The sequence below is a fragment of the Sciurus carolinensis genome, chromosome 11, assembly GCF_902686445.1.
Source record: "Sciurus carolinensis chromosome 11, mSciCar1.2, whole genome shotgun sequence".
NCBI classification, from domain to species: Eukaryota; Metazoa; Chordata; class Mammalia; order Rodentia; family Sciuridae; genus Sciurus; species Sciurus carolinensis.
The window spans coordinates 125694764-125708378 of NC_062223.1; the positions used below are offsets into that span (position 1 = coordinate 125694764).

At 36.9% G+C, this 13615-nt stretch overlaps 1 protein-coding gene across 1 annotated transcript in view; it reads right to left on the reverse strand.

The window, feature by feature from the left end:
* Cdon (cell adhesion associated, oncogene regulated) overlaps positions 1-13615 on the reverse strand; it is a 97327-nt gene that overhangs the window by 17559 nt on the left and 66153 nt on the right. The window contains 4 exon segments of the mRNA XM_047516486.1: positions 1873-1952; positions 4669-4955; positions 6959-7180; positions 11568-11690. Of these exon segments, the coding sequence (XP_047372442.1) occupies positions 1873-1952; positions 4669-4955; positions 6959-7180; positions 11568-11690 (712 nt within the window).

The following is a 13615-nucleotide window of genomic DNA, read 5'->3' on the forward strand; positions in this document are numbered from 1 at the left end:
TTCATGTAAGTTCCCAGACAGCAGTAAAATTCACAAACACGAAATGCAGGAAGTCATTAACTTGAAAATTAATAGAAATATAATTCCTCATTGTCTTAAAGGAAATACCCATGTATAATAAAAACCTTCAGATACTACACACACACACACACACTCTCTCTCTCTTTCTCAACACATAAAAATGACCATGAATTCAGGATGGCAGAGGTCACTTAAATCCTTTTAAAGAAATGAGGTGTGTTTCAGGTACTAAGATGATAAAGATAAGGTTTTACACCAAAGTCTATAATTAGATTATGTTGGGGACAATCCTTTATTACTTAGGACAAGCTTTTGTTTTTCTGACAAGGAAACTACCTCAGAGACATAACTTTCCCCAAGTTCATAGGTTTAAGTAGCAGCAAAACCCGGGTCCACTCATTCTTAGACCAAAGGTCCACCTGTTAACCATTCTAATATGTAGAGAGAGTCAAGATTGGTTGATGGTCACATGGACAACACAGTATATATTTTCACAGAACCATTTGTTATGATGAATCCACATGACTACTTACCATCTGGTGTGTAAACCAGCTTCACCAGTTAGGTTAGCATGTTTTCTAATAAACTGTGGTAAAGTCTATGAGAAGCTCAGAATAATACAGCTTCCGTGAACGAACATTTTCAAAACGAGGGTGATAAAGAATTTAAATATGTAACATGTAGCTCTTGGTACATAAAATAGGCAGATGGCTCTTGCTTATATAGAAACCCTAAGATGAGTTAAGTAAGTGATAACAACAAGTGCCCAAGATTTATTGATTTTGTTCTGTGACTCTCAAAACACAGGCTGAAACAGTGTACTCCTTATTCTATGGTTGACCTGATCCTTCAAGTTCTAGTTTCAATACCTTCTAGAGACAATTCAAGTTCTTAATACATGTAAAATAAAACAAAAACACGTCAAACACTTTTTTGACTATGAAACATCCAAACTCCAACCCATGCTCGTTATTTTATGTACTAAGTACAATTTTTTTTTGTTTTTTTTTGGTACTGGGATTGAACCCAGGACCTTGTGCATGCAAGACAAGCACTCTACCAACTGAGCTATATCCCCAGCCCAAAGTACAATTTTTTTAATTGCAGAATTTTAGCGGTGGGAGGACTTTTGAGGTCATGTAATCCAGAACCATTATAATGGATGTAATGTTAATACAAGAAGCTTGATTTTTCTTTGGAATTAATATATGGAGGTAGCATAAAAGCTTTCAGATATTCTACATGTCAGAATTTAGATACACATTTTACTCTGTGCAATTTTATGTTGTTTAAAATACTGTGAATATATATTACTTTTTAAATGAAAAATGAAAACAAAACAGCAAGATTTTGCCATTAATTATGTTAAGATTTGAGGATTTGAGGATTTTGAAAAATTTAATTTTTGTAGGAAAATTTTCAGTAATATTACTATGAAAAAAATTACTACATATACAAGTTGGGTTTTTTCCTCCTTAAACTCAAACATGCTCTCATTTACCCTCCTACCATCACATACTACAGAATAGAAAATTACAAGAAAGGAAAAGATAAACACTATAGAAAGAGAATGTCTCTAATTAAAAATTTCCAAAAACATCAAACTTTTAGTAATATTACCACTAGAAATAAATCCATTAATAGCATTAATATATGTCTAAAGAAACTGAGGCACAGAAAGATTAAAAAATATAAAGGAGTACAAAAAATTTAAGCAGCCTTAAATTTAAGATGGCAAATTCTGAGTTTTCTACCTTATGAAAAATTTCAAGAATTTCCTTTGCTGAAGGAAAAAAATAAAGAACAGTATCCCTTATTCACAACAACTTATGCAAATATATATTAACATACCTATTGTTATTTCGACAATTCCGGCAGTTAATGCACTCCAGTGGGTCAACCTGGGGGACTGCTGTGTACATTCCACCACCCTGTCAGGAAGGAAGTTCAAGGAAAAAGAAAAGAAGAAAATGCTGAAGGTGCCACAGACCAGTAGCCAAATACAAATACAAAAGTCATGTCAATCATAAATGGGTACATGATATTTTTAACCTATTTGCAGAGCGATGTTATGCTCATTACTTATTATTAACAAATGAGATCTGCACAACATTAAACTGTACTCCAAAAACTTAACTGCTGTGTTTTTCCATATATTTCTGTACTGGAAAAAGGCAAATAAATGAAGGGAGAAAGTTAGTCACTTCCCTTCAGTGTCTCAAATCTAATGGGCCCAAAATACACTACACATCATAACCTCTTATTCATTTTTCCTTTTCTAGCAGTCACGGAAAAATTATATGAGATGCCAGTTGGAGAAACAGGGTGTGAAGTCTGTTTGAATGATGTCACAAGATCAACCCATCTTCATTTTCCTGTAATTATTTCGATTAGGTCTGTTCACTTGACTACACTAAGTTTTAAAACATGTCATATTTTTCCAGATGGAGTAGATTCTCAGCCAGCAATGACCTGGAGGGGAGTATTAATATTTTGATGTTGCTTTTGGCGGAAACTGCCCAGCAATTAAGAAAAATGCCCAGATTAACACATACCTCATTGTAAAATGTTCACTTGACATGTACAATGGCAAACGTGAAGTTTAAAAACTCAAATTGGCCTCTTAAGAGTCAGAGTCAGAATTCTACTTTCTGATGAAAAACAGCAGAACTGAAATTGATAAGGGTGGGAGAGGCTATCACACTGCACCCAAACCCAACACAGGCCTTCAAGGTTAGGAAAAGTTCACGCAATTGTTTTTCCTAGAATACTTTCCATTTCCATTCATCCCATGACAACAGCCAGAATCTAAGCAAACCAGGACTGAAAATTTCTTTCAGCATTCCTGATCCAACAAGCAACAGGAATTCCTAAGAAAATACTGAGAGAAAGACTATTTCTGTACCATCTTCACAGTCTGTGAGGGTAAACTCAAAAGGTTCAGAAAATGAAGTTTACAACTTACAGAGTAACACATTTATTCAAGTCACTAAACATGACAAAGTTAATTCAATGATTTTTATGATCCCTAGCATTTTTTAAAAATTTCCCTATTTCCTCCTGCCCAGAAGAGAAGAATAAGCAAACTAATAGGTTAAAATTACAGTTGATAACTTCTAAAATTGTAACCTAATAGGGCAACTATTATTTAAATAGCAAGTCATTGTTCAGAAAACCCAAAGTCCCCTGTTCAAACACTAAAGCAAACATCAGTCTCATTTTTCCTTCTCATGGAAACAGCATGTGTTATTCAAACTGCAAGCTCTCTCCTCCAGATTTCTTGGACAATGTTAGTAGTTTAGACTAGGAATAGTGACAAAAAAAGTTTGGATAGTCTGAATATAAGCCATGTCTTTCCCCAGAAAATAATGAAATCATTATTCTCTTTGGTAATGAAATGCACTAAAGTAAATTGGACATTTTTTTCTACAACATGCAAAAGCTGGGTCATATAAAAACCACAAGTTTCTAGGTTTAAGACACAAATATATATTATAGATTTGTTCTGCAAATGTAATGTCTTTCTAAGTTCATTAAAGTTAAAGACAGAAAACTCTAAACTTGTTCAAATTATAGTACCTTATGGATTATGGCAAATTCATCTGTAATTGGAATCAATGAAAAAACTAAATGAACACAACTTGATCAACTAAACAAATTATGTTTGATTAAAATAATGTGGATGGCATCTAAACAAAGGAATAAAGAATCTCTCTCTAGTGAGGAGAATCCCCTTTACTAGAATAAATCTAAAATATGCTATTCTATTCCTATTTTAAAAATTAAACTATGTCAGGTAATCTCCGAGATAAAGGAATTTTAAGGATTTACTTGTGCATAAAGAATACTAATACTCTAAAATTCCAAAAGCTTACAAGTCAGAACAACAAAACGCACTAGATGAAACAAAAGTAACTCATGATAGGTTAGAAGTCACAATCTGGTGGCTTGAAGACAAGTTTTGCATGATCTGCACAATGCTTTAAAAAAATCTAGGGCTGGGGATGTGGCTCAGTGGTAGAGTGCTTGCCTGGCATGCCCAAGGCCCTGAGTTTGATCCCCAGCACCACAAAGAAAAAAGAAGAAAAATCTGAATTAGTTCCCAGCATGTATATATCACTTCACCTAGATTTACAGATCTTTCAAAGAAACAGAAAAACTGGCAATATTGGGTCCTCTGCCCTGTGTGACAACAGGAACTGAATCAAAGAAGTAACTTCAGAAGTTCTAGTTTGCTACTACCTCCTCTACAACCATCTCATTCCCAACTTGCTGAAGGTTTCCCCATCTGCCAGAGCTCTCAGCATATGAGTTTTCAGGCTGCTTCGAATAAATCAAATATAAAATATCTGGTTTGGTCTATGCCCAGTGGTATTTCCATTTCAACTTCCCATCTGTTCTTTACTGGTATTCAACTTTGAGAATTAAACAATTTAAAAATAGAAACTACATTGACAAATATAAGTATTACCTGATGGTAGAAAACTGACTCTAGATTACTCTAGATCAAGGGCTTGCCAGTGATTCGTACTATTTCCATTCATGTGAACTTGTGAGGTTCCTAAATTGAAAAAAGCCAAGAACCCATTCTTGTACTTTGACACCCTGAGGCACAGAGAGGCTGTTATTTATAATTAGGTCTCTTACATTCAGGAGATGATGAGGATGTTCAAACTCCACATGTGTCCTGGTCCTGGTTAGAGAGTTCGTATGCCCAGAGTAAAGTCCTCCATTTAGACTCCCGTTCACAATTCCATTGACTCCATTAGGAACCTTATGGTGGAGGTGAGAGCAGCCATTGCTGAGGCTGCCATTGCTCAGGAAGCCACCATGGACATTTCCGTTTATTCTGTTTGTTCTAGAGAGAGTGGTATATTCCATCATCTGCCCATTAAGATCTGACCCTTGGTAGAGATATCCTGGTGGGTCATATTCTGTCAAAAAAGAACAACAACAAAAAAAGAATCAGATACTGAAAGGAACATATTTGCTTAGGAAGTTTTATTAGAGAAACCCCTAAGAAACTACAAAAAGACTATAAAACATTCTAAATATGTTCCCATAAAGCTTACTTAAGGTTACTATTGTTATTTTTATTTACAGTGTGGAGCTTTGAGTTAATCATGACTGTTAACAGGAAGCGAAATCAACCAGAGAAATCACTCACAAGAGAATGAATAAAACTGCATGAGCTGAAACTATCAAAACTGGCAACACTAAGCAAAAGTGCTTAAACTCCCAGATACATCAAAGAGCTGAAAAATGTGTAAAACAGCAACAACTAACTTAGCAAAAGCTAACTTTAGGTAGGACATTTCAAGAAGCAATAAATAGCACTTTGAAGTAAAAGAACGATGGTGTGTATGTATTCACCAACTGTTCACAGAACTTCTTGGTCATTATAGCCCATTTGAAGGTTGTGGAGTACCAAAGGCAGAAGGCTATTCTACTTCCTTATATTAAAAGTATTTTTAGGGCTGGGGAGATAGCTCAGTCAGTAGAGTGCTTGCCTTGTAAGCACAAGGCCCTGGGTTTGATCCCCAGCACCTAAAAAAAAAAAAAAAAAAAAAAAAAAGGTATTTTTAAAAATTGATTTCTAGACGCACACCTACTAGGTAAGTTTAGGAAAAGTAAAATTTCCTTAGTATGGTATCTGAGCTGTACAGTATTTGTTGACAGGGTTTTGATAAATTTGTCAAAGGTATGAGAGATATGGAGACTGGCAGTGCTCTCCGTAGCTTCTCCTATTCCTGCACTTTCTTGTACAGGTGTGTATTGTCAGTACACCTGCTGTACATCTTCTCCACTAACCCACGACCTTTGAGAGGGAAGGGAACATGTTTATTTTATTTATAACTCCATTGTCCAGCTTAGCACTTGGCACATAGAAGACAGTCAATGAGTACCTTCTGGTGGAATGAAATGACTGAATGAACAACTGTCAAGATAATCTTCCATTTTTTGTATCAGGACACAAAGGAAAACGACTTTAATCAGATTAATCTTGTTCAGACATTCAAATTAATACACAATGAAAGGTAACAGCATTAAAGCCATTTAGAAAAAGGCCCAAATGATCACAACCCTTTCATGCTGATACTGCCTTTCATGCTGATAATCACCCCCTGCCTATCTCTGGGAAGACATCATTCAATTTAAAGAGACATTTTCTTTTCCTTGAGCTAGTAACTAAAAGGTGGCTATACGAGGAAATTGGCCAACAGACACTAGAAGTGCCTATCACTGTTGGTACCTTCTGGCTGCGCCTTCATTCCTTTTCTAAAGCTGAAGGGGAAAACAAAAATCTTCCTCCCACCAAAGTCCTCTTGACTTGGTTATCCCGTTTTATGATAGCTGCTGGATAGGAAAGGTAGGCTATTATTGACAACAGTGCCACTGCCCAGCCTGTAAGCCACCTATTACTAACACACTGCTGGGGGGAGGAAGCCAGACAGTTTGGGCACATCAGGTACAGACATAGGACCGTGTTATCTTCCCTGGTAAGCAACATTCAGTGACGGTAATTTACAAAAGTCTCTGATACCTTGCTTTCCATCATGCCATTTCTATCCCGTTGACCAGATCCACACCACCACGAAGGTGTTCTGACAGCAGTTCCAGAGCACATGCCTCCAGTGCTCATCCTCTTTGGTGGTCCAAAAAGCCAGAGTTTCCCAGCACCAAGTCTGCTATTTACTTAGACCTGCTTAGCTTGGTCCTCAATGTTTATTTCTATTGGGCAATTTAATTTGATGCTCCACTTACTTTGGCTGACAGCTAGGAGAGTTTTAAAGTCACCTCCTCCAAATGAAGAGGCTCTAACAGGTTTCATACCATACTAACACAGCAAAGTGCTGGGAATCAATATTTATTCTGACAATATTTTTTCTACCCATCTTCAGTAAAAAAGAAGGAAATACTTTTATAAATGACTTACTCTGTATGGCATTCTGTTGGCGACTCTTCCACAGGCACATAGCAATGAAAACCATGAGAATGAGGACCATGACACCAAGCACGCAGCCAACAATGAGGTACAACATATCGCTGCTTCTGGCAGGGCTGGTTGCGGGCCCAGCATTTCCTCCACTTCCTGCAGAATTTGGAGGAGTACTCAGGTCTTTGATGGGATACTCAGAAGCTCCAGGGACACGTCTCACTAGTTGAAATATGAAAGAAAACATGATGTCAGAGCAAATACAGAGTCCATGAAATCAAATGGTTTACTCTCTGAGGAGGTCTGGTTAGGAATGTAAGCCAGTCTGTTTACTCTCCTTATGGAGATGATCTGACCACCAATGAATCACAAAGAGGGCTCCAGAGCTTAAAAATCAATGTGCCAAAGTTCTAGTTCACGAATTTTAGAGAAATCATAAGTGCAGAGAAACATATATACTTGGTCTAACCCAAACTATATGATTATCTGTTTAATTATACTTGTATGAGACTTCCAAAGAGTTGAAATAAAAGTACTTCAACTTAAGGATGGAACACAAACTCCTTTCTATCTCATATACTTTGTGCTGAATAAGACTCAGAATTATATATTTTATACTTTTATCATGTGTTAAAAAATAACTAACATTAGAAAATCTGACCTGGAACTATTAGAGATACTACATAAAATTCCAAAAACTTGACACATAATATTAAGCATCTTCAAAACAAAGATTTTGGGGCCCACAAAAATGTACTACTTTTACCCAATTCATTAGTATTCTGGGTAACAATGATAACAAAAGCTAACAACAGGTAGGACTCAAACCCTGATCTCTCCATTCCCAAATCATATGTTCTTAATACTCTAAATGACATAGAAAAGCAGGGGAGCATAGTGGTTGACAGCCTGGCTCTGGAACCATACCACTGAGGTTCACATCTCAGCTCCACCATCTGTCACTAAGTGAATGACATGTACCTCCATAATCCCAGTTTCTGCAACTGGAAAAAAACAATGATAAGAGCTCTATCGTCGGATTGTAGCAAAGAGTGCTATGGTCTGAATGTCCCCTCCAGAAACCCAGGTTGAAATTTAGTTGCCAATGTAGTAGTATTAAGAGGTAGGGTCTTGCCGGGTGCAGTGGCACACGCCTATAATCCCAGTGGTTTAGGAGGCTGAGGCAGGAGGATTGCAAGTTCAAAGCCTGTCTCAAAATAAAAAATAAAAAGGTCTGGGGATGTGGCTCAGTGACTGAGCATCCCTTGATTCAATCCAGTCCCTGGTGTAAAAAAAAGAGGTAAGGCCTTTAAAGGATGATTAGGTCAGGAGGGCTCAGCCCTGTTTCATGGATTAATGTCATCATTGCAGGAGTGGGTTGTTCATCTTGAGAGTACATTTATCTGAAGCTTGGCCCCTCCTTCTGTCTTGCCCACTTGCCATCCACCATGTTATGACACAGCACAGAGGCCTTTGCCAATACTGGTGCCATGCTCCTGGACTTGCCAGCCTCCGTTACCATAAGCCAATTGAACTCCTATTATTTGCAAATTACCCAGTCTGTGGTATTTTGTTGTAGCAGCACAAAAAGAATTAAGATAAAGAGTAAATGTGTTAATCCAAAGAAAACACTTTGAGCCTCACACATGGTGTGTGAGCAATTTTGCTCTTATTATTGATTATATCATACTTCCTATTAGGACTTCTGACAAGTCATAAGAGATAAGTAGGCTTTGGAAAAGCTAATCAACAAACAAAACTGAACTTGGGTTCCACTTTCTAGCAGTATCAGCCACATAGAACAGAGCTGGGAATAAATATGGAAAGATGAGCATCTCTTGAAGGAAGGAACCCTCCATTATTGAAAGTTGGATGAATACTTAGCAGAGACTACAGAAGTAATTTATACTTCAGGTGGTGTGTGAGATTATAGAATCTTAAGTTCCCTGCCATCTAAAGAAAACAAAGTTTCTAAGGCAAAAATGGATGTTTCATATTACACACTAAAGATACAATTTTTCATAAGGAAGTCTATCAAATTTATTCTTAAGTTATCTGTATTTCTACAAAGTTGGATGATCTGTTTTCCAACCTCTTGCTAAAGTTAAAGTCTGGCTAAAGTCAAAGGCTGAGGACTACTGACCTGTTCTGGGGGTGAGTGTGACAGACATGCCAACAGCAATAAGAAGAGAAGGCTAAGAGCCTGAAGTGAGAAAGGTGGGGTTAAAAACATAAAGAGAGACCAAAACACTAAAGGAAAAATCATGGCACTCTCTGCTCTGTAATGGGTAGGGAAAGGGCTGTCCTGTAACACTTCCACCATCCTGGAACCTTTCTGAATTGCTTAAGATAAAACAATCAATGTTCACAAAAAGACCCAGGACCCACGTTTTTTAAAAGGGTAAATTATATCTTATCTTCCATCTAAATAGGTTGGGAATTGTGTGATCCATTTTAGAAAGTCATTCAATATGAACAGTTCACATTTCAAAGAAGTTTTTCACTATTTGAAAGTCTACAGGTAAAATCTTTTGTTCACTAGCAAAGTCAGATAATGAGCTACACAATTCTAAACACACTTCTAACTATTATGAACTAGATTATAAAACTGTCGTCAGTTCCTTCCTTCCTTTCTTTTTTTGTGGTGCTGGGGATTGAACCCAGGGCCTCACAGATGCTAGGTAAGTACTCTGCCACTGAGCTACACCCCCAGCCCCGTGTCGTTCTGCTTTGCTTGGCTACATTCTTAAATGTCTGGTGAAAGAGATGATATATTTCATTTTTATTTAATTTTATTGAGTATTACAGCACTCTAGAGGCAAGTAAAAAAGGCTCATGAATACATCAGTGTCTGAGTTCAAAAGGCACTCAAATATATGCTAAACAAATGAAACTCAAGGTAAGGTCTATAAATATATAGTGGATTTAATATTGAGATTTTGCAGCAGAAAGACACTTGATTTAGAACTTAAAAGATGGAAATAAGCCTTGGCTTTGTAATTCAATCTTTTAAACTACTTCCTCATTTTGTTTTTTAGTCTATTTTCTCATGTCCTCATTTTTAAATAGGGATAAAATGAACACCCGTGGCAGATACTGATGGCTGCCCTGCCCAGTCAACAGCCTTTCTTCTTCCATGCTAGCAGAACCCTGAGTGTGTTTAGGTGTCCATCTAAAACCCACCTAACTCTGGAGCAAATCCAGCAAATAACCTTGATGACTTACTTTGGGGCGGCAGGTGGGAAGGGCATATGTCTGAGATCTGACCAATAAGGCCCATGGGGTTATGGGACTTTGGGGGGAAATTTTCTTGGTCTTAAAAACATGCATTGTCAGATATCATAATACCTAGGGTGAAGCCCAGAACTGTGGCAAGCAGAGTGGTGCTAGACACAGGGCCACACCGACAACCAGAGGATGGCAAGTGGAAAGACAGAAACCAAGGAACTTCTGAAGTGAAGGACGGTGACATTAGTTACCTACCTCCAGGCCTCTTATTCTGGGATAAACCCTTCCTCAGTGCTGAAGCTTATTTGATGAGGACTTCTGTGCTATCTGCAGTTGCCAGTATCCCCAAGTGGTTGTGAAGATTAGCTGAGACTACATAGAAATACTTTTGCTTTGTAAATAGCCACATTAGCTGTTTTGATTATCCACATGCTATGTCTTCTGTTTTTAACGCTGACAACATTTTCCAGTTAGTAGGTGGAATTGAGAATGTCAATTTAGAATTGGTGATTATTTATTCTAAACTTAAGTACTACACATAATTTAAAAACTAGTGTGTGTGTGTGTGTGTGTATATGTATATGTCAATCAAGAAACTGCTTTAAGCTTACTGCTGTGGTTTGAACATGTTTCCCCAAGAGTTCATGTGTCAGAAGCTTGGTGCCCAGTGTGGAATGTTAGGAGGTGAAGGGACCTTTAAGAGATAGAGCCTAGTGGGTGTTCATTGGGGGCACTGCCCTAGGAAGAAAGTGATGCAGTTCTCATAGAACCAGAGTTAGTTCTCATGAGTGGGTGGTTATAAAAGAACAAGCCTGACCTCTTCCTGGACATTCTGGCTTTCTGTCTCACCAAGTGATCTCTCCCTTTCACACATTCCTATCTGCCATGAGGTTCTCATCAGAACTGAGCTGAGGCCAGCACCACACCCTTTACTCTCCAAAAGTGTCAGCTAAGCAAACCTCTTCTTTTTATAAAGTATTCAGCCTCCACTATTTTATTATAGTAACAGAAAACTGACTAATACACATATGTAGCACTTTTCCTTAATATCTATATAGTTTTGTTATATTCCAATTCTGACAAATCTCCGAAAGCAATCAGAAAATCTCTATTCTCTTCATGGAGAAAAAGAGAAGGGAAGTGATTTATTTAGAGTTACATAGACATTAATAAGCAGAATTAATGCTTATGTAGACGATTTTTAGATAAGTGCTCTAACCAACATATTATATTTCTGTTGGGATAGTCTAAATGTGAGCACCTAGAAAATGCAAAGCAGAAATTCCTTTAGGGAAATATATCAACAGTCTGAAGGAGTCATCCAGAGTATGGAATCTGTGTACTGCCCAGGGGAAAGCATCAATTCTCACCCTTCTCCTACCTTTAGTCTCACAGATCATCACATTGCTAAACTCGCTCTCTCCTCCTTCATTAAAGCATTGCATTTTAATATCATAGGAGGTTTCTGGTTGTAGGTGATCAATCATGTGCCACTGTTTTGAACCTAGAAAAGAAAAATAAAAGATCTGTATATCATACAACACAACCTAAATGATTATGTCAATAAAATTATTCAATATTTTCAGAATGAGGTTGAAACAGCATCCATCACCATCCAGTACAGTATGTGCAATAAAAATGTACTTATTTTAAGTATTTTAATAAGGTGCCACAGGTAAGTAGCGTTTCTATTAAGTGACAAGGAATAAAGGGAAATAGATAAATTAATGCTACTGTGTGTTGACAGTAATACTTGTCTTAGTAAAAACAATTAGTGGTGAGTCTCTCATAAAATGCACGTTAATCTGATGCATAAGTAAAACAATTTCAAGTCCTTTGGCCTGTACTTTAGCCCAGAAAGTCAATCCACTACGTCCACCACCAAAAAGCAACACTACATATGAGATCAGCAAAGAGTGTATAACCCAGAACAAGTGATCAGTTTCAAGAAAGGCCTCAGAGAAACTCTGTCCATTGTCATGGACACAACATGGACTGACACATAAACACCTTAATAAATTGCAGAGAGTCAACGAAAAGCAAAACCTACTATGGGAAACTCTCAGCAGCTGCTCCCAGAGCCACTTTCCTTTTGAGTCAGGGTCTCCAAACCGCACAAGTATCTCTAATAGAATGATTCTGTTATCCATGGCACACAGCCAACGTTTCATTTAGAAACACTCCTAAACTGAACACTCCAATATAAATCACTCTCCATTTTCACTTCCATGGGCCTGTGACAAACTTTCATAAACAGGGACACTTTTGCCAGATTTAATTAACTCTTTGAGCACTCTTAATCCCTCTTAGAAAACACTCTTCAAACTGTTTCCACTGTTTTTTAGAAATTCGAGTATGCCACCAACTGATTTAAGAATTAATTAAAGGAGAGAAAAAACAAAACAAAACAAAACCACACGCACAAGTCAAATCCACTTGGCTGACAGGACCAGTATCAGAGGCTCCTTTCTAATTCAACACAGACAAAAACATTTCAATCTGGAAGAACAACCTCCCTCCCAGTCACCAATACAAAGTCCCTTTCTCAGATAGACTCACATTTTATAAAGAAGAAAATCTGCTTGTTTTAGGATCAAGGGTCTCTGTGAAGGCTCAAGAAGTGAGGAATTCTATACCCTGTTTATAAATGTAAAGAGAACCACTCCTCCCCAAACTTTTTTTACCCCAAAACTGGCTGGCTGAAACTAGAATAGACCTATTTCTAAAATCTAAAAACTTCCCCAAAGGCCTATATTTTTACTCTAGTCATAGGTCTTTCTTGAGTTGGTCCTACATTCACCTACTATAAACATTCTCTTAAATAATTATTACCCTAGACTTAAAGTTTTCCTTCATAGCACTAGTAAAAATGGAATCAAATTAAGCTTCTGATATGTTACTAAAAGAAAGAGTTAAAATTATACAGTTCCTTTTAGGTTCATGTTCTATTGTTACACAAATTCCTCCAATGGCTAAAATTATAGGAATTACCAGCAAGGAGAAGGAATCTTACTAATTATTGATGAATAAGACAACAATGCATATTAATAGGTTTATAATCAATCAACAAGCACTTACCCTTTGCTAAATAAGCAATTATTTTCCCAAAGATATTTCAGAAAAGGTAAGCACTTTCCACAGAAAGAAACAAAAGCATGGACTTAAAGAATGATCTTGGATTTGATTTACTTGGATCTCAACTCAACAAGATAAAAATATTCATTCCAAAAGCACTGGTATGCTGGAAACATTTACAGTTTATCTAAATGTGGAACTTAATTCAGAAGATGGGATAATTTAAATAAAATAACTGCTCTCAATTATTGTATTCTTTTATAACTTAATTGCTTCAATTTTTTTAAAGCTTAAGTTTTAAATTTTTGATTATGTGTAAGAATCAAAGTTTTAAAGAAAAAGTTTAAGTACAAA